This window comes from Channa argus, chromosome 23 (assembly GCF_033026475.1).
Source record: "Channa argus isolate prfri chromosome 23, Channa argus male v1.0, whole genome shotgun sequence".
NCBI classification, from domain to species: domain Eukaryota; kingdom Metazoa; phylum Chordata; class Actinopteri; order Anabantiformes; family Channidae; genus Channa; species Channa argus.
In genome coordinates this window covers 9,915,077-9,937,350 of record NC_090219.1, presented here as the reverse complement: position 1 = coordinate 9,937,350, position 22,274 = coordinate 9,915,077, and the positions used below count along the sequence as shown (strand labels likewise).

Below are 22,274 nucleotides of genomic sequence, written 5' to 3'. Positions count from 1 at the left end.
GAAAAACCTGCAGGTCAAGTATCTTCTATCATAGAGCAGCTGGTAATAATATTTGAACCCTGAAGCAAAATCTAATAAGAAATTAACTTCATCAAAATAAATATATATGTAACCAAGTCACAGAAAGGTCAGAGTGGATGATTCAGGGGCGACTGGTTCTGGGCCTGAAGTACATATTTGACAAAGAGATCACAAGCTACTTTACTATTTGCAGACCTCACATTATGATACCTGAGTCCTAAACACTTCAACGCAGACACAAAAGGTCAATAGGTGACACGAGTGCTTAGCTGATCCACCTGTATGCAGATTAGTTTAGATACTGTCCACATTTCAGCTGAAAACCTGCAGCCCATCTAGAATATTATGGAAGCAGAAGGCTTTAAACCTCTGGAGGTTTATTGTAGAAAATATGAAATGAGGTCATGGCAAAGTAAACTAGGTCCATCAGTGTTCATCATTATTCATAGTGACTAAAGGGGATGAGCATAAATGGAGCCTGTTGAGGCTGATGTGCGTAAGACAGAGCGGCTTACGCCCGTCTCGTGACCCTCTGTGGGACGGACAACAAACAGCCCCTCCAGGATCTGACTGGAAGCACACACAGCTATGGCCCGTGTGAGTGTGTGTAAGTTAATGAGTGCGTAATGTTGGACGGGAAACTGTGAAAGAAGTCCAATTATTGTTTTTTTTTTGGTTTGCTTGTTCCATTTGTTTTCTGCCCTCAAACTTGCTCTTGGTGCCTCACTTTCTCCCCCTGTTTCTCTGATGCTCTCTCTGTCTCTCTCTCTCACACACACACACACACACACACACACACACACACACACACGTTTGAATGCAGCAGAAGGCAATAAAGAGAACGATCACATTCCTTGCGTGACAGTTTGGGATTTTTCAATTTGACACAGAATGGAGGCTCGCACCTGTTCCTACACTTTCTCTCTCTCGCTCTCTCACCCACACCCACAAACACACACACACACACACACACACACACACACACACACGGGACCATGGGAATTCTACAAACAGAGGCACCCAAACCACTAATTAGCCCTGTTGCTTGCAATTAGGACGCACACTAAGACAACAGTTTGAGTCAGGTTTAACCAATGCCATCCAGGCTGCGGGCGTGACACTCTGCACTGCAGAGAAGCGTTAGAGAAGTTATTAAAAGCTGTCACACTAATGCAGATCACTCCAAATAAACTGTTATGATAGAAATTGCAAATGAGTCTCACGTGAGGTGATCAGTGGCGATAAGAGCCTGGCCACAAGCCAAAGACAACATCCTGGCTCCATCATGTGCTGCATACTATGGCAGGGCTGTCAATCAGTGGTAAATATTTCTTTATTTGGCTCTTATTGGCTGCCATTTTGGAGCTGGAGATATCAGACAAAGCTAAACGAGCCTCACATTTGACCTTTGCTGGATGCCGTTGCAGGGGAGGGTTATCAGATGGCGTTAAATGTGGCCTGTCTCAGTGGGATGACTGGTACTGTTCCCCCCAGGGTGTAAAAGAGGGGTTTGTCTGGTTTGAAGGGAGGGAAAAGGGGGAGGGAGGAGGGGGCAGATTTAGCATCAGGGCCAAGGTTAAGTCTGGGAAAAGGGAGAAAGAGGCACAAAAAAAAAAAAAAACAGCCAGGATCCCCTGCGAAAGTTCAGCGCAGCTGCCACAAACTGTCCAACTGCATTCAACACATGGAAGAAAAAAAAAAAACTGAAAGAAAGAAAAGAGGAGAAATATGTATTTCATTGTGTTCCTACAACAGGCTCCGGGGACTGGGGTGGCTTGTTTGAAAAGCAGCATTAATATGTCAAGAGCTTTGACCTCGGCAGGCAGAACAATGCATGTCAGCAGAGAGAATACATAGAGAGGTACAGCAGTGGGGGGTGGGGGGGTCAAATAATGGGAAACAAACACCACTTCCTGTTTTTCTTTCAGTATTGTTTCCTTCCCAACTTGACCTGCACCATGGAGGACTGTGCTACGTGTGAATGTGTTTACTGGGAAACGAAGTACAGCGAGCGGCAGCATGAGCCTGGTTCCAAATAGTGAATTCACCTCATTCTGTGTGTGTGTAGACCTGTAGCAGCGTTGTAGCCCCCTTCACTGGGGTAAGCAGTGGTGCAGCACATGTGTACGCTGGCTTCTGATTTCATGTGGTTGGGCTCTTGTCTCGCTCGCGCTGGTTGGTGAAGCCCTTCTTGAGCTTTTGCAATTTGCTACGGCACATAAAGTGTCTGTCTTTTCTTAACAACCTCGAGTTTCCCGAAGGTGTCTTGCATTTCTGCACCTGCTCTCTACGAATCTAGCTAAAGGTGCACACACAACTTCAGTTTCCGCGGGTGAAATCTAGAGTGCCACACTTTGGTGAATCTCATATAAAAGGCCCCTTTTGAGGAGGTCTACTGTAAATACACTCTAACCTTGAGCTCCACAATGCTCTTGTTGTCCTTAGAGGTGAGTTTAGGGTCCTGGAAAAGGGGGTCTTCCACGTAGATCAAGTCCCATTGCTCCGTCGAGTACCCATCCAGGACAAATGCCACTTTGGTCACCACTGGTGGCTGCAGCGCCAGTTTGGCCAGAGATGGGGTGGTGCACTGGATGGAGGTTCTGTTCTCCCCGTATACACAGCTCTGGAACACAGACACACAAAAAAATATTCAAGTTAGGAATATGCTACACCAGGGTTCACCAAGGAAAAGCATGCAAAAACACACAATAACTCTGAACCGGCAGCATTACATCAACGTTGGACAAGTGCTGTGTTGCCGTGTGACAGAAAGTCCTCAGGGCGTTCTTGTGAAATAAAGTTATCCTTAGTTGGGGAAGTTCTTTTATACGCAATTCGTTATATGACACGCCACCTGTTTTCAGCCACTTCTGTGTTAACGCGTGGCCTGAGGGCATAACACAGCTCGATCCAACATGGGATCAACCTCAGCTAGGCCTCCCAGCTCTGCGCTCATCAAGACCCCAAGCAAGAAACACAAATCCTGGAAAATATTAAACACCTTCGGTTCCTGTTTATTGAGGTGGTAGAATCGATCTTTAGTTCGCTGCCTAAAAGGAACGTCTATATTAAAAATGTGGTTGTGGTGTTTTGAGTTCTTCTGCCAAAAGGTGAGTCAGGCTCATCTCCTCTATTGTTTACTACAGTTTCACAAAGACACAAACTCCTACACATGTGCACAGCACATGTGCTCGATGAGGGCAGCAAAATATTGTAAAACTCTTACACAACGTGCTGAACAATAAAGTCACAGAGCCACCAACAGTTTCACAAACACGGAGTCGGGGGGGGAACTGCATCCACCTGGGGGGTGTTACTTGGATCTGGATGTGGATCTGGGGCAATGTTCCCAGAAACGAGAAATCAATATACACAGACCAAAGGGGGTTTGGAAAATTAAGCACAGCGATCACAAAGCTGCTGTCGGTGCGATTTCACAAGCTGTCAACAGTAACAGCAGCAGTTGAGACGCAAATACCGATTAGAACATTTTCAGTTTCCCTCCTTTTTTTTTTTCTACATGTCAACATACTTAGTTCCCAGCAGAGGCCAAGATAACACGAGTGCGAGTCCTAATCATTGCACAAAGGCAATATTGATGCAAGTGTGACAAAAGACGTTAGAGCCATCATAATTCTCAACACAGGTGTCCTCAGAGCAAACCAGACTTGTTTGTCTGTGTGCTGGTACATTAGTGTTGATACACGCACAGTGTCAGCAGCCAACGATTGCATGTGTTTGTCTTTGGGGCTACAAAGGTGGATGTGTCCCTGAGTCAATAACCCATGAGTACAGGATGTTAAAGGAAAAAAAGCTGCTCGGGTCAATGTGCAATGTACCACCGATCAGTAAATCCAACACACCCCTGAGGGACTATGAAATTTTCTCCAATCACTGCAGCTTTTTATTTTGACCCTGAACTCGTCATACGCCAACCGCAGCTGTTGATGAGAACTTGCTAACAATTAGGAGGAAACTAATATTCAATATTGGGATATTGTATATAACTTTGGGCATCGGTCTGGAGGAGGTTGGATGTCAGTGCAAAGGAATTTCCTCATGCACGCGGAAACTAACATTGCTGTGAAACACGAATAAAAGTCATCCATTGCCAATCGCCAATCTCAGGGTTGGACGTTCGATTCCCGGCTCCTCCTGTCACGTCAAAGTGCATAGCAGCTCCCCCAACGGTGTGCGAGTGTGAATGCAAGTGGTTGAATGCACAACAGCGTAAAGTGCTTTTGGAAACGTGCAAAACCATTTCTCACAGGAAGGGATGGAGGCCTGTTTGCAGAGCAAATTGTGTGTGTAAATGTGCACAGCAATTGCTGAGAACACTCAAAACCAAAATATCAAAGGCAACTTGTTCCAGTCAGAATAGCTGTTTAAAGAATTACACAAATCCTCTGTAAATGCGTCTGTGAAAAAGCTGGAGGAACTGATTGGTCTGGTTGAGTTCACGACTAATAAGGTCTAAAACCTCAGCGTGTTTGGCTTTGCAAATACTTCCTCTCTTCACTTGTCTCATGTCAGGAAGTTAAAAAAAAATACCGCCGTAGTTGCCCGTATAAGCATCAAAACCCATCTGTGAACTATGGCTGGACCCGGCGTTAGCGTGGCTTTTTCGGCTTGAGTTGCAACTATTTGGGTGATTTCTCATGAGATACGTCTGCGTTTGTTTTGAGCTCAGTTGTATAAGTGTTACACTCTTAATATCAGCGGATGTGCAAAGACTTTGACTGATATCTGGCTCCCTGGAGAGTCGCTCAGACTGCAGTAGCAGCAGCTCGGTTGGAGTGTTGTTGAAACTTCCTCATACACTTCCCTTCAGACTCCCCAGTGAGCTATAGCAGCCCAGATGGACACACACACACACACGAACGTGAAACTACATACAACACAATTCAGTCACACACACACGCGTGCACATGAATGCACGCGTGTGTTTAAAGGAGGAGCGCCAGGTTGCCTCACAACAGCAATCTAATTAACCAATGAGGAATGAGAAGAAAGGCACTGTGGGGTCAATCCTCTCCCCGACCCCATCTCCCAGGGGTACAGAGAAAGGAAAAATATCCTGTGAATTAGTGGAAACCTCAGTCAGTCTCATTGTTCGGCCGATGTCTCCTCTTATTTAGCGGGGAGGAGGTGAAGTGCTGTAGGTTGGGAGCAGCTGTAAATACAATCGCTCAGAGAGCTGGGCCGAGAGCAGACCCCGAGCTTTACTGCGGGGTGATGAGAGAACCAGCGATCCCCCAATCGTCCACCGTCCCTGAAGGATCATTAGCGTAACAGCCTGCGAAAAAGCCAAGTCATAATGAAGCTCCCACGTACGAAAGTGCACGTCAAATCTACAGTGATTGATAGCAGTGGAGTCTTATGTTGGTTCCTGCCACGCTGTGTCATATTACAATTGAAGTTAAAGTTAAGGCTCCAGTTCAGCTCCGTCTTCGTGTGTTATCTGCATGTTTTACATCTCTGATTAGAATTCACTCTATTGTTTTTAGTCATGTGCAAGTAATCAAAGTTACTATGAGTTACAGAATGTCACGCACAACCCGAAACCAGCAAAGTCCCCGAGATCTAATTAAGTCCTTTGGACTGAGACTATGCAGCCGTTATTTTGGAGGGTTAAACGCGAATACGCACATGACAACTCTGAAGTTTGTCCACTGGGGTGTCGCACAATGTTTCTGGCAGCTCCGTTACAGCCAAAGTATTTCAAAAATGTGATTCTGTGAGCAGAGCGACGGCTGTGTTTGCACGGTGGCAGCGGCGCCAGGGAGGGGGGGTGGTGTGTGGGCTGAGCAGTGCCAGAGAACAGTAAACTGCTACTGTTCTTTTTATTTTAGCACCTAATCTAGACAATGATTAACTGATGGCCATTTTCTAAACCACTCACAACCCAAAACGTGCAAACAGCCCCCCGGGCTGCTGTGCTTAGAGTCGCTGGAGCATGGTGCATGGAGTCCAATCGTAAAGCACAACTGCACCTTAAGGTTCGTTGTTCTAACGTGTTTCTTTAGCCACTGTAGGCAGTGATGCCATGATTTGTCATTGATTTGTGTCTTGCTGCATTCACGGGAGTTTTGCATCGCCCTTGGGCCCAGAATGAAGTCGTCTCATCTCATCACGCTGAGCATCTAATCTGCAAAGCCAATGCCGCACCGCAGCAGCGTAGTTGTGTGTTTAGCAGCGTTTTTATCCAAATATCTATCTATATCCATCTGTCGGGAGCCCACATGAGCACACAAATGTCCTTGTGACCATTGTTATGACTCTCTGCCCAGTGAGCAGCTCCTCCACTGAAAGCTTTGAAGCACCTTGACTTCTGACAGAGGGGGAAATGTTACTCATTCACTTTCATTCAGCTCCTTCTCTCAGATCCTCTCCCCCACCTCCCTCCAGCTGTGGGGGCATGGGAAAGGAAAGAGGCAACATGAAGCATTCAGGTGTCAGCTGGGCCGACTTAGCCTGCTGTGCTGGGATAGGAAGAGGGGCCCGATGCTGAACCAGCCAGTTTTTGAATGCAGGCGACAGGTGTCTGGCTACGCTGACTCCTCTTGTTAACCCAAACTGCATGTGATGGTGCAACCTGGCTGAGCTGCGATGGTATTTTGGCGTTTTTGTAAACGTGCGACCCCCTCCCCTCCCCCTTTTTTGCCCTTGTGACCATGCCAGCTTTTCATGATGGATTGCTGAAAAAACAACTCTCTTTCATTTTTGTGGGAAAGACGAGATTGGCTGAGACCTGGCTTTACTGGAGATCTGAGATGCAGATATCTAGTCAGCAGTGGGTGTTGTTTTTCACGCTCCGGCTCCAGCTAAGATCTCCAACCCAAGGCCTGACGTTAAGAAGGTCTCGGGCCTGTTCCTCAAACCGATCCCGCAGACTCCTGTCAAACTGGAAAACAGATTTCGCCAACTGAGCCGAACATCATTTGGCTACTGCGGCTTCTCTGTCGCTGACCGAACGGTTGCATGGCCATCATTTACGTATGGACCCAGCTCCGGAGGCATGACGGGCTCATATTACCCAGATCGCCGTTTCGCTGCTGCTGAAAACCTCTGGGATGTCCATAGTTGCCTGTATTTTGAGGGGTTAAGACAATAAGACACTTATACTGTCCCTTCCCAGGCCGAGCTTTAACTCATCCCGTTTACTGGAAGGAATTTAACAGGCGACAGCTGGGGCCGCACAGGGCATGATCCCGTGCTAAATCATTAGTAATGATAGACTCGTTTTATTCAGGCCGCTCACTTTATGCCTGCTGCTTCTCTCTAGAAAGCTCAGACATTTTTGCTCTCTCCCTCTCTCTCTCTCTCTCTCTCTCTCTCCCTCCGGTCTGTTGTTCCCGTTTAAACAATCTGGCTGCGGCAGACTGCATTCGAGTCACCGGAGGAGCACTCACTCTTTACACTTTAACACACGGATGATTTAAAAAATCTAACGATTTCAACCTTGCACGGTTTAAAAAGACAGTCGCAGCACGCTTGTGTAAACTTCCACCAAGCACCAGGTCAGGTGCTTGTCCTTCGCCCTCAAGGTACTGCAGGCGCCAAGCGCACTGCTTTGTGTTGTGTATGATCACCGAATATACGTGGTGACGTTTTCCAGGTTTGTTACTTCTCCCTGGTTGTTAAGGCTCCTTTCAGTGCAGTGGTTTACTTCAAACATCTGGAGCTTTACAGTATACTGACACTTTCATGGACATGGACAAAATGACGCCCTGCAGAAGTTTTTTCTAAGGCTGAGTTCTAATAATGCTTCTCATCTCCAAGCAAGTGACAAAAATTGCATTTCAGCTGATGTGAGATAAATGCCAATCAGCCACAACATTAATACCACCTGGTCTGCAGCTACTAAGGTTCATAGGCAGCAAGTGGAGAGACACTGGCCGTTCTGACTCCTGTCCATCACAACAGCACAACCTCCAGGTGGGATTAAGGTTGTGGTTGATTAGCGTAAATCCTTTTCCAGTGGTAAGCAGTGGTTGATGCAAGTGGCCACAGTATGTTTAACTGGAAACTTTGTTGTGTAGCACCACTTACAGCTTTTGCAGACCTAAAGTTTCCAGCTTTTTTTTTTTTTTTTTTAACTTTAAACAGTTTGTTTTGAGCTTCATCAATCCTGACTGACAAACAAAGTCCTCTATCTGATAAAGATGCAAACATTCACACACAAAAACCTCCAGGTGAAGCAACAAGTTCCTACAGTCATCCCCAGGGCAGGTCCACTGCCGAGTGATAAGATGTCTCGATAGCAACTGCTAAGAGTAGGAAGAGCGGTAGACAGGCCAGATTTTAGGTGAATCTAGGTGAACTTAGGATTCAGGTGAATCGGGGATTGAACCGGTGATCTTTAAAGCCCTCGAGCGTCGCCCGTTCGCTCTGTTCACGGAAAACGAAGCCTGAGCTCGTCAGAGGCCCAGCAGGCACTAACCTGAACACAGGTCAGTGACCAGGGAAAAGGAAACTGAAAGGTGAGACAGTGGAGTGTGTGAGACACACAGAGGGAGACAAACTGCAGAATAAAGGACTATTCTGTCACAAGATTAGAGATGGAAGTGTTCCATGAGTGTGTTTGTTCTCCATCACTGTGTGTGTGTGTGTGTGTGTGTGTGTGTGTGTTTACGGAGCATATTATTATCTCCTGACTGAACCTGCACCAGCGTGTGCCTGAGTATGACAGATAACATCATTACAAAGCCCTGCTTGTCCTCAAACCGCCTTCCTAAGGCAAACATCACTCACACACACACACACACACACACACACAAAGGGCATCTTCCTTTGTTATGAGTTAATAAGAAACATTTCGGCCTGTAGTGAGATGCCAGTTGTTAAAAGAAACATCTTGAAATAGGTGGAAAGACTTTTTTTTCTACTCACACAAAGCATGTAAACCTCTTTATACAGACATTTGTCAATGAGAGTAAACAGAGTAACTGAGAACAAAAGCTTCTCAGTTACTCTGTTTTCTTTCCGAGGATGTAGTATCAGCTCAGCAGCAACTGCGATGAAACCCAAGCTGTGAGACCGTTATCCAACCGTGCTATAAGAGTGGATCAGAAGGTCACACAGAGGTTAGTATGATAACTTCAGACAGCACCGACTCTTTTAAGGCTGTAATAAAACCATTAGCCAAAGAGATGTAGCTGGAAAACTGCTTTGTGCTCACTACTGTGTCTGAGTTAGACTGAGACTGAGGTGATGAGCAGGGATGTGTAGAGAGGGTGGTAGCAGGGGACTCAAGCCCCTGCTCTTTCCCCAAATGAATGAAAGGTGCCCCTCTCAACATTAGCAACTCTCTGGTGTTTTACCTATTGTTCCTGATGCCTCAGCTCTAATCTTGCAGTATTTTAAGAATATTTTTTATCAAAGTCCAAGAGAAATAAACGTGCATTAACTGCATGGGTGTCATGAAGGAACAACAGATCTGTGCACTGTCCTACTGCAGTGGCACATTTTTCTTCCATGTGTTATAAAAATATAAAACAAAAGTAGATGAGAGGAGATTTTTGCCACGTGTGATCCTCTTATAATGCATAGAAGCTGTTGGTGTCCAACTCTAATGCCTTGGTTTGGCCAGTAGCACTAACGCAACCTCAAAATGCCTTTGACTTACGACCCGGTTGACAAATTTCAGACGGCGTAAAGGCCTGCAGATGGCGTGGTGAAAGGCTGACGAGTGTCAGGGTCAGATCGTTTAAAAACGCCTCCAGCCTGTTGCTGTGAAGTCCATTCTAACGGAGTGATGATGTGCTTCAGGCCTGCATGTGTCTGTCTCATTTTCCTGCACTAAGTAGAATAAAGTCTGACGGAGGCGAGCAGAGCCAGAGCATCCTAAAGCCTTCGCGCTGTCAAAGGTGACAGTTGGATCCTACAGATCGTCTGTGGATTTTCCATTTCCTTTATTCTCATGTTTGTGAGAGACTGTAACTGTTTTCCATTGTCCAAAACTCCCCTTTTCTTCTAAATGGTTCCTGGGGAGAATAGTATGTATAATGACCAAACCATGCATGTGACAGCAAGGTATTTGAAAAGTTTCTTTCTCCATTGTTCCTGCTGGTCATGAAGTAATGTTTCTAAACCAAGCAGACCCCAGATTTAGGGACAAAATGTTTCTTTGGCACTTTCAGGTTTAGGTTTCCATTGCATTTTAAGAGCAGCAACAATTGGACCTACACTTTATACGAAACTGAGCAAACATCGCACACACATTTTAAACTTCAAATGATCGATCCACATTTTCAGGATATAAAACCCTTTCCTGTACTCACCACATGGAAGACTTCAGCATCCTGTCCGGTGGTGAGGACCATCTGGGGCTGAAGACCGGACTGCAGGAAGAAGCCGTGGGCCGACACTGTGCAGCCTCCGCTACAACGAGGAGGACGAGAATGGATGTTAGCATTAGCACCAGACTGAGACACAGTAGATCCCCACTGGGAGGGACCTGCTGTTAGCATTAGCAGTTTAGCCACTCATCACCTCCCACTCTTATCCTGCTAAAGCATTAAACTGTCTCGGCTCATCCACAGATAGCCTCAGTCAAATTTGCCTTTGCTTTCTCTCTTTTGAACCTCCTCTTAAGTGACGATAGATGCATGAGCTCAAATTTGGAGACAATGAGTTGAGATGACATTGACAAAGAGTGATATCCAAACCATTCCTGCAAATCCAAAAGATCTAAACTGTTTAGTGCAGGCCAGCAGATTCTGAAAACCACTTGGACTGGAATCCTGAACTGAAATACAGACTCAAAGACCTAATATGACGAAATAAATGACTCTAACCTGACGAAAGAGCGAGAGGGCTGGATGCTGTTGATGATGGGGTCTTGGTTGTAGGTGAACAGCACTGGGGCAAGGTACTCCACACCGTCCACTGTGAGCTTCACAGGTTGCGCCGTGGGAACGGCGTGCGGTGGCGTCTTACAGGTCAGCATGGTGGACGATAAGCTGGGGGTGGAATTCAAGATGAGAATCCCAAGAAGAAGCAGGAAAACTCAAAAGGCATGAAGACAGGTGTGAACTGACCTCTGGATTTTACAGACTGATCCCCCCACTGACACTTCCTGTTTGTTTCCAGTATCCAGGAAGGTTCCTCTGATGGTCAGCATGGTGTTTCCCGATTTTGGCCCAAATGTCGGAAAGATTTCGTGAATCATCGGGTTCTGGGTGGAAAGACGACCAGGCACTTAAATACTGCTTAGATTGTTAATAAATCAGACCAATCATTGTTTAAGTCGGCAACAACAGACTGTAACACTGTGAGAGACATCCGAAGATTGAATCATGTCTTAAGGACTTTTTCTTGGTTAGAAACATTTTGCTACTTATTATTCTTCAGTCTGTCTGTCAGTCTACAGCTTCTTCGTCCTCACGACACGATTCAATCTTCGGATAACCCAACCTGGATGACACTGACACCGATTTATACATGTTGCATTATGGTCAAAAATAAATGCGGAACGACTTGCATAGAACAGATTTAATGTTTCAGAACGTGCCCTCAAAGTGACGGAAAAACACAGTTCTTACCACAAAGGTGAAGCCCTCCATCTTGGCCACCATGTGGCCAGAAGTGACCTTCACTGTGTGTCCGGACGGGGTGAAGTTGCCACTGAACACTGGGGAGCACTGCATTTCAGTCCACCTAAACAATGACCCACCCCCCCCCCACCCCCAAGAAAAAAACACAACACACAGACCAGGCATTATAGTCTGAAAAAGCCTTCAGCGTTTATCCTAATTCAATGATCATCCACTGCACAAAGTGGTGATGTTCATCTGGGATTGGGTACACTGTGTATTTTTTTCCCCCCTCTTCATTTGAAATGAGCTTGTTTGTAGCAAAAAAAAATAAAGGGACTTTTGAACGGGACACAGCCCCAGTGGATTTGGGTAAGTGGAAAGTCTGGATGCAGCGATTTTTCCCAGCAATTTTTCAGTTAAGGAAGTCATGTGTTGAATGTGGTGGGCTACAGGACAGAGACAGAGGGGGGGGGGGGGTTAACATTCCTCCTTCAACACAATAACCACTATTAAAACTGCTGTGCCCCTATAGGATTCTAGTCTACAGGTCCCATTTTAAAATTGCACGCACAATACACTAATCAGCTACATCGCTGAGCTCCACGTGGTCTGTTACGTTTGTCCACGAACGTCTGAACAGAGCATGGCTTACTGGCATGTTGGGGTCAATACAAATGTGTAAGAATCTGTTGGCTCGTGTTGTCCGTAGAGCAACTCAGCATGTGGCTGCTCAGGCCTGAAAGATTCTGCTCAGCCACATTCAATCGCACAGTGGAGCTCAGGCTGACTGACCTATCCTTAGATTGTCTGCATTTATAATTCAAACACATATGAGACAATGGACTAAAATGAAAAGGCACGAATAGGGAGTAGCCCAAATTCCACTGAAGCTGCTTTAGTGACACTTTAATTAAGTCTTCACTTTAATATGTCACCTGTCTGCAGCACATCTTGGTCACAAGGTGAATATGGGGAGAGGCCTAAACAAACATCCACACACCTGTTGATGTTGTCTTGTCTGGGCAGTTTGCAGGGAGCTCCAGCCACCTCCACCGCCACATGAGAGGCCTTGAAACTCTCCGTCTTGTCGAAGCCAAAGTTGTGCCCGCAAATCGTCACCACGGTGGAGCCTCGTATTGGCCCAGATGTCGGAAAAATCTAACGGATAAGACGAATGTTAACCTATGGGACATTTATATTCTGTACATTTACCAATTTGAGTTCATAACAATAAAATAAATGAATCTGTGTTCACCTGTTTCTAACCTCGTCGTAATTAAATCGACAGTACATCTGTTAAAAACGTCGAGTTTTGCATCCGAGCTCATCAGATAAGCGCACAAACGCATAAGATAAGTTTGATTTCAAAGAGGATGTTGGTGCTGCTCAATCTCCCTGTCGTTGCCGTTCTAAGAATCTCTGTCTATTCCGTGCTGTGTATCGGTCAGACTAAGCTGTAAGGCATCTGCTAAATGCAACATGCAATACGATAATTATTAAATCTAGGCTGCTTATGGTAAACAGCACTTCTCGGTGATGCCATAATCATCTACTGATTATAACAAAGTACTGTGCATAACGTATTTGAACCCTTTGAAGTGTGGGGTATATCTGGCCATTTTTGAGTACTTCAGATTTTACCTTTATATTTTGCATTAAAACCCTTTACTACGCTCACTTGTGTGACTTAACAGTTGTTTTTTTCATTTTGACACACTGTATTAACACACTGTATCTAAAAGAAACAGAGAATCTGAGTAGAAAATTGCATATTTGTTTAACATCTTTGTGTTGCAGCAAAAAAAAAACTCAAAAAAACCAAAAACATTTTAAAAGGCGAGAACATTCGAGACGTACTAATTTGAGCAATTGAACACACGACCATTTATCAAAACTTTGGGTTTACTTGGCCTATTAACACCATTCAAATAAATGAAGCGTCTTCCTGCTACATTATCTTAAAGAGACCATGTGATTTGGATGTGCCAGCGTGTCCATCATCTCCAGAAGTTTAATGTCATTTGTCATTCGTAATCTCATTTTTTTATCCAAATGACATTTTGACACTGTCATTTTGTTAATTTTGGAACGAATATTCGGGGATTGAATTTCAAAACCATTGGCACTGCATGTATCTGATATACGTATGAGAAGAATCCACGGAGCCGTTCTGCGGTGAGTTGCAGCTCTTGTGAAAACCGTCTCAGATGAAGAGGCGTTTTTTACAGCGTTTGCAGTAACAATCGCTGTCCCATTGAGCTGCTGTTGGGTTTGCTTTACTGGAGGCCAGCATGAGGTTGGAAGGAGTTCAGCAAAGTCTCCCAATGTCAGAGTGGTGTACGAGAGTACAGTGCGGTTTTAAAGGGTTTGCTTTCTCAGGAAGGACCATGACCTTCACTAACTCCACACTGCAGCATAAACATACTAAGATCAAGGGTTCAAAAGACAGACCAATGTTGGATTTTGGAAGAAGAGGAGTGAGGGAGAGTTTGAGCAAAGTTTAAACCCAGCGTGATCACGATCACATGGTAGGAGTCCCAGCAAACTGAGTCAGCAGGAAGCAGCAAAGTTATTACGTTTTGTTCAGGTTATTTGCACAGTGTTGAAACAGAGAAGAACTGAGGAGTTTAACGCACAAGAAGGAAATGAGATGAAAAATACCTCGACTGTCATCATCTTTGGATTTCAAGAGATATCTGAGGCTGATGAAAGAAAGCAACAAGGTGACCTTTGCTGCTGTGGTCGTCACCATGGTAACCTTGGCACTGGAGTTACCGTACCTTAGTGATCACAGGTGCGCAGTAGTCCTGGGTCCAGACGGAGGAGGGACACTCTTTGACTCTGGTGCAGCGTCCATCACACCAGCCACATTCCGTCACTCTGGACGACAGCAAACAGGAAGTACAGGTGGTCAGCTGACCACAACCGGGCCCAATCAGGGGGACCTTTGTGATCTAGGAGGAAAACAATCTTACGTAACGCAATGTGAAACGTATGTTCTATTTATTCTGACATCAGTAAAAAGACAGAACCAGGCCATGTGACATTTGGCTCTTCGTACACTTGCGACATTGAAAGCACAACTCTCGAAATAATTATAGGAAATCACAGTCTTTTGTGTATTTCCCCTCAGACATAAATGGATCTCAAGAGGAAACCAAAACATTTGGTTCCAGAGCCCTGCCGGTAAGGCTTCAGGAACAAAACTCTCTTTTATCTGCTGGCTCTGCTCCACATTCCCTCTTCTAAACTGTCTGAACTGAGTGTTTGCAGCAGCCATCTGTTTTCTACATGATGCAACATCCTTTAAAGCACTTTGCATTTTGCAGAGGAGAGAACCAAATGGGAAATAGGTAGGAGGTGGTGAGTAACACACACACACACACACACACACACACACACCTTGTTTCCTGTGGCCATTACCAGGGCCCCGGCTGAATGGTTGTCATGGAGCAGTGCCACGCTCGCAGAGACGGGTCTCGAATCCAGGCGGATGTTGACATGAGGAGAGGCAAATCGGGAGAACAGCACCTAGAGGGAGGAGGGAGAACAGATGATTGGAATACAGAAGAATTCATATCCAGCTTCAATCTTGTCATAACTCCTGCAAAGGAGAGGAATTTAACAGGCAGGTTCTCAGACACCATTCACGATCCCCTAGTAACAAGAATACTGTTTACTGAGACACTTTACCTGCCTGCGAGCAAACTTTAAACCAGACAGTCAGGTAACTCAAGCACAAAGTTCCTTGGTGCTGATCAACAACCCTGGATTCAGACATTTTTGGCAGTTTGATCCCTTTAAAACAATAATCTAGCAGCACGCAGGTCAGACGAGGAAACTTGGTTGGCAAGTCAGATTCTCTTCCCTTGTGTTTATTTGGAACGCTTTAAAATGTTGGACACTAGCACACACACACACACACACACACACACACACACACACCATAGATTAAGTAAGAAGGCAAACACAAACCGAGCATTGATAGTGAAAATTTGGAAGATGTAAACAAGTTTTTTTGGCACGGCCCCAGCATCACTTGACAGGGAGTTGGTGAAGGAATGTCAAACAGACTTTCTCTGAGTTTGGCTTATTTCAAATTGGTCTATTTAGTAAAGCTGTGTTGAGGTGCAGAACATTTCTTCTTATCAGGGGTGTTATGGTTTTTTTCATCTTGCTTTCTATGGCTTTAGTTTAGTTTTGAAACCTCCCTCTGACCACACTATCTTCCAATATTTTTCAACATTATTCATATTAGTCATAGTGTGAGCAACGAAATGACGTAATCTGAACTAAAGGTTCCTCCAAGTGATGTCATCTGGCATTCAGTTACATGTACCAACCAAACTGGAACCTAAAGAAGCTAATTCAGTGTCGGTGAAGGCCTGTTTTAAAAAGGCCTCACGCTACATACTTGAATGGTTCAAAGCTGGAAAAGTGCAGCGGTGACAATTAACCCTGATGATGTTTGTTTGCCAGATGAAACAAAATGTGCACATCCTCACAGGGTGGGGCCCCCATCCCCCAACAGTTGGCAAAGCCTCACATAACTTCAACAACTCCAAAGCGGTTTTAATAGCATGTTGTTGCGTGAATTCTAATGCGCAAAGGAGAAAAATCATGGCGAAGTGGCATCATTTATTTTAACGGATATGTTGATCAGCTCGCTTAGGCCTGGCGACTGCACACAAGACATCATCAAGATAAAGTGTTTAGTTACAAAAGTGTTCGTGTTTGCTTAAAAGATTTAACATCTTAAATTGTTCAAGTGTTCTTAGGACGAAGCCTAAATATTATCTATGTATATGTGCTCCTTACTATTTAGCTGCCATAATAAACGTTTGAATATTAGATTATCTGTCTTTAGTTCAGGGGGTTGTGAGACGAACAGAGCCAAAGTTGAAGCTGCAGCACAAAACACTGTACTCTGACATGTTGGGAGGTATTTCAGACACACACACACACACACACACACACACACACACACACACACACACACACACACAGACTAAAATAAAGAGACACAAGTCTACGCATACATCCTGTACTTTCTCACTCTGTCTCGCACAAGCTGGACTTAAAAAGAAGACCTTCTGTAAAAACCCACAAGTGTTATACACACACACCTGGAACTACATTTAGCATTTGTGGTTACGTTGCAATAACCTGCAAACACAACGGAACAGGATCTGTAATGGGGTGTGTGGCTGCTCCAATCACATGGAGCCCTTCAGAATGCAGCCTTTCCACTATCACACACACACAAAAAGTCCACACAATCTATGTGCCCTGTCAGGATAGAGCTGCAATGCGATGCACGCTCCCAAAACAAAGTGCTGCATTATGGCGTCGCCTGCGACACACTGACGAGGGAATATGTAAGTGTGTAATGTACTGTGATTAAAAAAACACTAAGCACTTTATTGCACCACCTCCTTATTGTAACTTGTTGTGTGTCAGAACATGCAGCAAATAGCTAAAACACGATCCATTGTAAAGTTTAAATGTGATTTTGCTAAGTTGGCTGGTGCTCGCCGTCGCTTCACCGTAGGAAATGCCTCGTTTGCCAGCGTCATTCCTCCCACTGTTTGAGCCTCACCATCAACGTTGGCTTTGTAACAGTGAGTATAATGGGTGGCTTTCCTCTGGGGAGTCTATACAACAAGCATCTCTCTGGAGGTAATAGCAGCGTAAATGACTTCTTATTGTATTAAGCATGCCGGGGGGAAGTTTGGCCTATAAACACGGCCGCTGTGTTATTCCCACAGTGGCCGGAGTGAAGCCGAGGGAAACGCGGAGCCGGAATGGCGTCCGTCGGGGAGAACAGGGCTCTTTTTCTATCACTGCTCCGGCTCTGTGCTCCCTCTTGCACTGCCCAGTGGGAGCGAAAAGGAAACTGAAATACATGAAAAGTTGACAGGTCCTTTTTGCGGAACTAACAATGAAACAGCCTGTCAAAGCAAAAAGAAGGCCACCTCTCAACGCAAGCAGGTGGCCCGGAGGGTCGGTAGTTCAAGTGTGCACGCTGGAAAAACCCGGGAATCAGTCTCATCTTTGTACAGTTATCATCATTTTCTTCAGCAATCACATGTTACTCGGAAGAACGGAAAAAAGGGAAAGGAGTGCACGTGAATGTCAGTAATATTAAGGGGAGGGGGGGGTAATATCTGTATGACCATAAATTAGTATAAAAATCAAAATGACATGTCCATGTGAATAAAGGTCTGTTACAATGCTAAAATATCCATCTTGATAGAAGTTTTATTTTATTAACACAAGTGAAAAACAAACTTTTGTTTAATGTAAATCAATGTTTACATATCTAATATCGACAGTCTCTCGTTTCATGACTCAGACTATTTTATGGGAAGTTGACATCTATGACGCCTTTCTCATACTGAACTTGCTTCCTTTGGCTCCAGGTTGGGTCATAAATGTACAGTAAGTACAGTACAGAATGCTAAAAAACGTCCCTCTGACTCCTTATAGAAAAACCTCCAGGTGACATCACTTGGAGGAAGTTTGTAATCATGTTTTTTCTAGAGCTCCCCCAAATGATATCCTCCGAAATCAATAATAATAAAAACTCTGAGTGATGTCATGTGGAGTTTTTCCCGCTAGAAGCAGAGAAATATTTAAGTATAGGGATTTTAGAGAAAGGTTTAAAAGCACCAACGTACATTCACATCCCAAACTAAAGCTATAGAAAGAAATGGCTCTTTAAAGCCCGGTTGGAAATAAATTTGAACCTCTAAACAAATTTCAGCTTCGAGGATAAAATTACTTAACAGAATTGAGAGTTGTAGCAGTCCAGGACAGCTGGTCTCCCTTTCAGTCCTTCTAAAACCCTTCAGCTAAAACAATGAACTCGAGCCAATTCAGCCGACCAAAAAAAAAACAAGAAAGAACTGAAAGAGAGTCTGAGAGTGGAAGGGTGGTGGTGGGGGGTTGGGGTGGGGGGGGTTTAATGGTGGAGAAACACGCAGCAACAGCTGCAATGGAGGCTCAGCGAGTATAAAATGCCGTGCGAGGGAACGTGTCAGCGAAGCCCGCCGTTCAGAATTAACATGCTCTTCTGCTTGTAAGCCCCCCCCGACCACTACCGCCGTTATTACCCTCCCTCTCCCCCACCCTTTCCGTGCAGCTGTCGGTCCCTTCTCCACGTACGTCTTTCTGTTTTTTCTTCATGCATGGCTTTTCATTCTTGTGTTTCAAAAAACACGTGAGGTAATTCAGCTTTTACTTTTTACGTGTTTCGTTTCATTCTCCATAGCTTTTGCTTCATTACTCAATTACACTTCAACGTGCATCTGCAGCCATTGCATGTGTTCATTGAGTGGATGGACAAAACACCCTAAACTCCACATTGAAAGAGAGGACAATAGTGAGTCATAGTCCGTGATTATGTCAAGTCAATTAGGTTAAATGATGAAATGCTATGACTAAAAGAAGCCAAATCCTCAATTGAACTGCTCTGAAATACACACATGAATTGATTGTGTCAGGTCTTAGTCTAAGGTTTAATCACATATAATCCACTTTCCATGCTACACAGTAAAGTATTTTAATGGCTATTTCTGAAATCCAGTTGCCTGTAACACCATAACTAAACTTAAATGAATTTAGCCTAAAATGAATCTACATATCTGAGCATATTTGACCGGATCCCTCAGATCAGCCCCCGAGAAGACTGTAGGGTTAAAACCTGGACTGTGTTTGGCTGTAACGTGGCCATTTGCGAGGCTCACTAAACACGGGGCCAAAGGAAATTGTGCAACCAGAAAGGTCCTAGCGCTTGGTGATCGCCTCCTTAACCTGCTTCTAGCAAAGCACCTGCCGCCGACTCTGCAGGGCACATTCACTCCTCACGTACCAACATCCGGCCACATTTACATGAACAATAACAGGTGAGACTGTAACCTCAGGGGTTCTGCTTACACCTAACGGCTGTAATTTCACAATTGAAGTGTAAGACATGGTTACTTCTTCTATGGTTACCTGTATGTGGCGTCCATCAGAGGTGCCCAGGTACGCTACCGCACGACCATGAACTAGCACCACGTTGATGGACGTAACCAAGGTGTTGGTGAGCTCCTTGTGCCAGTACTCCAACCTCTGGACAAACTGAGTCACCTGCAGGCGGTAGTTGCCCTCTCTCCCTTCATGGGTTCCCTCATGCGGGTCGCAGTCATCGGAAGAAGCCTGCAAAGAAAGCACAGGCATTTAACGGAGAGAAAACAACCCCCAAGAATAAAACAGTAAAAGGTGAGAGAGGGCTTTGGTTTGTGAATGCGATGATAACATCACTGCGGTCGTGCTTTTGTTTTGAGAAAGTGCACTTCAGGGTACTTTCTGGAACTCATCAGCAGGACTGGATCAATTTGTCCAAACATACTGCCCCCTTAAAAAAAAAAAAATACTTGTTATATAATATCATGTTGAACTATCTACTTTCATATCTAGCCAGATGGGGGAGCGTTAAGAGCCAAACCTCCTAAGCCGCTGTTAGCTCCTCTTTCATCAGGCCGTGCTCGTAATGGAGTCTCGGCATGATAGCACTGTGCGGGCAACTACACGCTTTGTTGAGTAGAAGTTTGTGGAGGCAGGATTTTCATTCCATTAGCTTATTTCTCCATTCAACTGGACAACTGGGCTTTTTATCTCCTCTTGCTCCACTGAGAAGCACTCCAGTTCCCCTGTTTTGCTTTTCAAATGTCGCTGGGTTGTACACATTGTTGTGTCTGGAGCCTTTGGAGCATACAGTGAAAGTACAGACTGCAGCCAGTGCTTGATTCAGTGCCTTCTCTCACTAACCCCCTTCCCCTCTCCCTTCACCACCCAGACCTGTGCTCTCCGTGCCCTGGCTCTTTTTGTGTTTAGTCATGGCCTCAGGTTTCATTAATTATTAATGACCCACAGGGTGCTGAGGCCTCTTGTGGCTCTTAAAGTCCTTGACCTGGACGCTTGACATGGCCCGAGCTTTGTTTTCACAGCTTCAGTGGACGATGACCTCTCTCCTCAAGACGGGAGGGGGGAGGGTAGGGGAGGGAGTACAGGTAGAATGATTATGACAACACCTTCTGTCAAACTGTCTCACATGCAGTTTTTGCAGGAAACTCCAAAAGCAGAGATGTTTGGGACCTTACTCTGACCTTTTATAGCAACTTCAAGGGTAAAAGGCTGGTTTTAATCACTCAACGAATCAAGATCCCACTCTGACGCCCCGTTAGTGCAGGCAAGCTTTGAAGCCGAATAGGACAACGGAGGAGCAATAAATCAGAAAAACGTTACCGCGCTGAGATAACAAAACCGCACAAAGAGGGAAGCAGAGAAACCTGGCAAACTGTCAAGCATGCAGCAGCAAAATGTCCTCATGGCCGGCGGCTGCCGTTCGAGAGACAAGCCACATTGTGAAAATGCGGGGAAAATTTGGAGGAAATCGAAAGCTGGCAGAAAGGTTGGATGTGTGAATGCCAGATGCACAGCTGGGAGATGGTGCAGCCAGCTGATCTGCACTGTATTACCCAGTGTTAAAAGGAGAGGAAATAGCACAAAGAGGATTAGAAATGACAGTTTGAGGCTGAAATTGATTGGGAATGAGATGAAGATGTGGACACGTAGCAGGAGATGAGGGTTTGACTCTGAGAGCTAGTGCAGAAGAAACTTCTCTTGAAACTTCGTACAAAGACTGCCTTTAATAATCGAACCTGTGTGTGTGTGTGTGTTTGCATCTACTGTTACGACGTCCATCACACTTCAGGATAAAGCACATATGAAACACATGATCCTGTCAAAACTATTCTACTCCTCAAAGCTAAAGCAGATAGAGATGTCATCGCTGCAGAGATTATGCCACGCTGCTCCAAAAACAGGGCCCCCGGGCTGAATATTTTCAGAGGAAACAAACAGGAATTTGGAGTGTTTGTTAAAGCGGAGCCGGACGATGGGAGGGAGAATGGAAAAGAGGGTCTCTGAGGCATTTGTCTGCCGCTGCGGAGGTATGCCTGAGGATCAAGGCGATGAAATTGGACAGAGGAAAGGCTGTTTTGACAAGCCTCGTTTGAAGTTCTGATGCCGTTCTCCTAGGCTGTTTCTTGCCACGGAGAGTTTAGGAAGACATCACGCAGCCATGGAGGCAAACAGGTTCTTCAAGAAAGAATAAAATGAAAAAGAGTTGAGTAGTTCACAACAAGTTTGAACCAACAATTACCGAGAACCATAGAAAATGTAATACAGTAAATTATTTTCCCTATGGACATGTTGAGGAGTTTGACCTAAGTCCTGTTTGAAAGTTTTCTGCAGATTGACTCAAAAAAGTCATTTATTAAAGGATCGTGATCCCTCTGAACAAATAGAAGATGAATTAACACCGTTTGCAAGTGCTCCTGATGTTTTACAGATACGCCAGATATCGCACACCTTTTGCCCCATACTTAACCAGCAGCCATTGTCCCCAAAACAACAGCGTGGTGATAGGGTTTCGGCATTGTGGAGCTCCTGAACCCTGCGGCGCTGCTCAGCAGAGTCAAGAGGGGGTTGAAAGGTGATCTGCGTGGCTTAATGTCGTTTTCATACTCTCACTGTGGCCCCTGGGTCTTGTGTGAATACATACACTAATGCCCGAATTATAAACTGTAGACTGGGTTACTAGCGAAAAGAGGCTTTGGATGCAAACACCGTCGCCACCGTGCAGATATAGGGTGAGGGTACTCT

The 22,274-nt window shown here is 45.1% G+C and overlaps 1 protein-coding gene across 2 annotated transcripts in view; it reads right to left on the bottom strand.

Moving 5' to 3' along the window:
* The window catches only part of met (MET proto-oncogene, receptor tyrosine kinase), a 55,174-nt gene that overhangs the window by 17,158 nt on the left and 15,742 nt on the right, over nt 1–22,274 (bottom strand). For both annotated transcript variants that reach the window (XM_067493188.1, XM_067493187.1), the window contains exons 3-11: nt 19,560–19,763; nt 14,964–15,092; nt 14,342–14,515; nt 12,562–12,719; nt 11,568–11,682; nt 11,064–11,200; nt 10,821–10,985; nt 10,305–10,404; nt 2,435–2,644 (exon numbers count right to left, since the gene is read on the bottom strand). In XM_067493188.1, the coding sequence (XP_067349289.1) occupies nt 2,435–2,644; nt 10,305–10,404; nt 10,821–10,985; nt 11,064–11,200; nt 11,568–11,682; nt 12,562–12,719; nt 14,342–14,515; nt 14,964–15,092; nt 19,560–19,763 (1,392 nt within the window). The remainder of the gene's footprint in view (nt 1–2,434; nt 2,645–10,304; nt 10,405–10,820; nt 10,986–11,063; nt 11,201–11,567; nt 11,683–12,561; nt 12,720–14,341; nt 14,516–14,963; nt 15,093–19,559; nt 19,764–22,274) is intronic.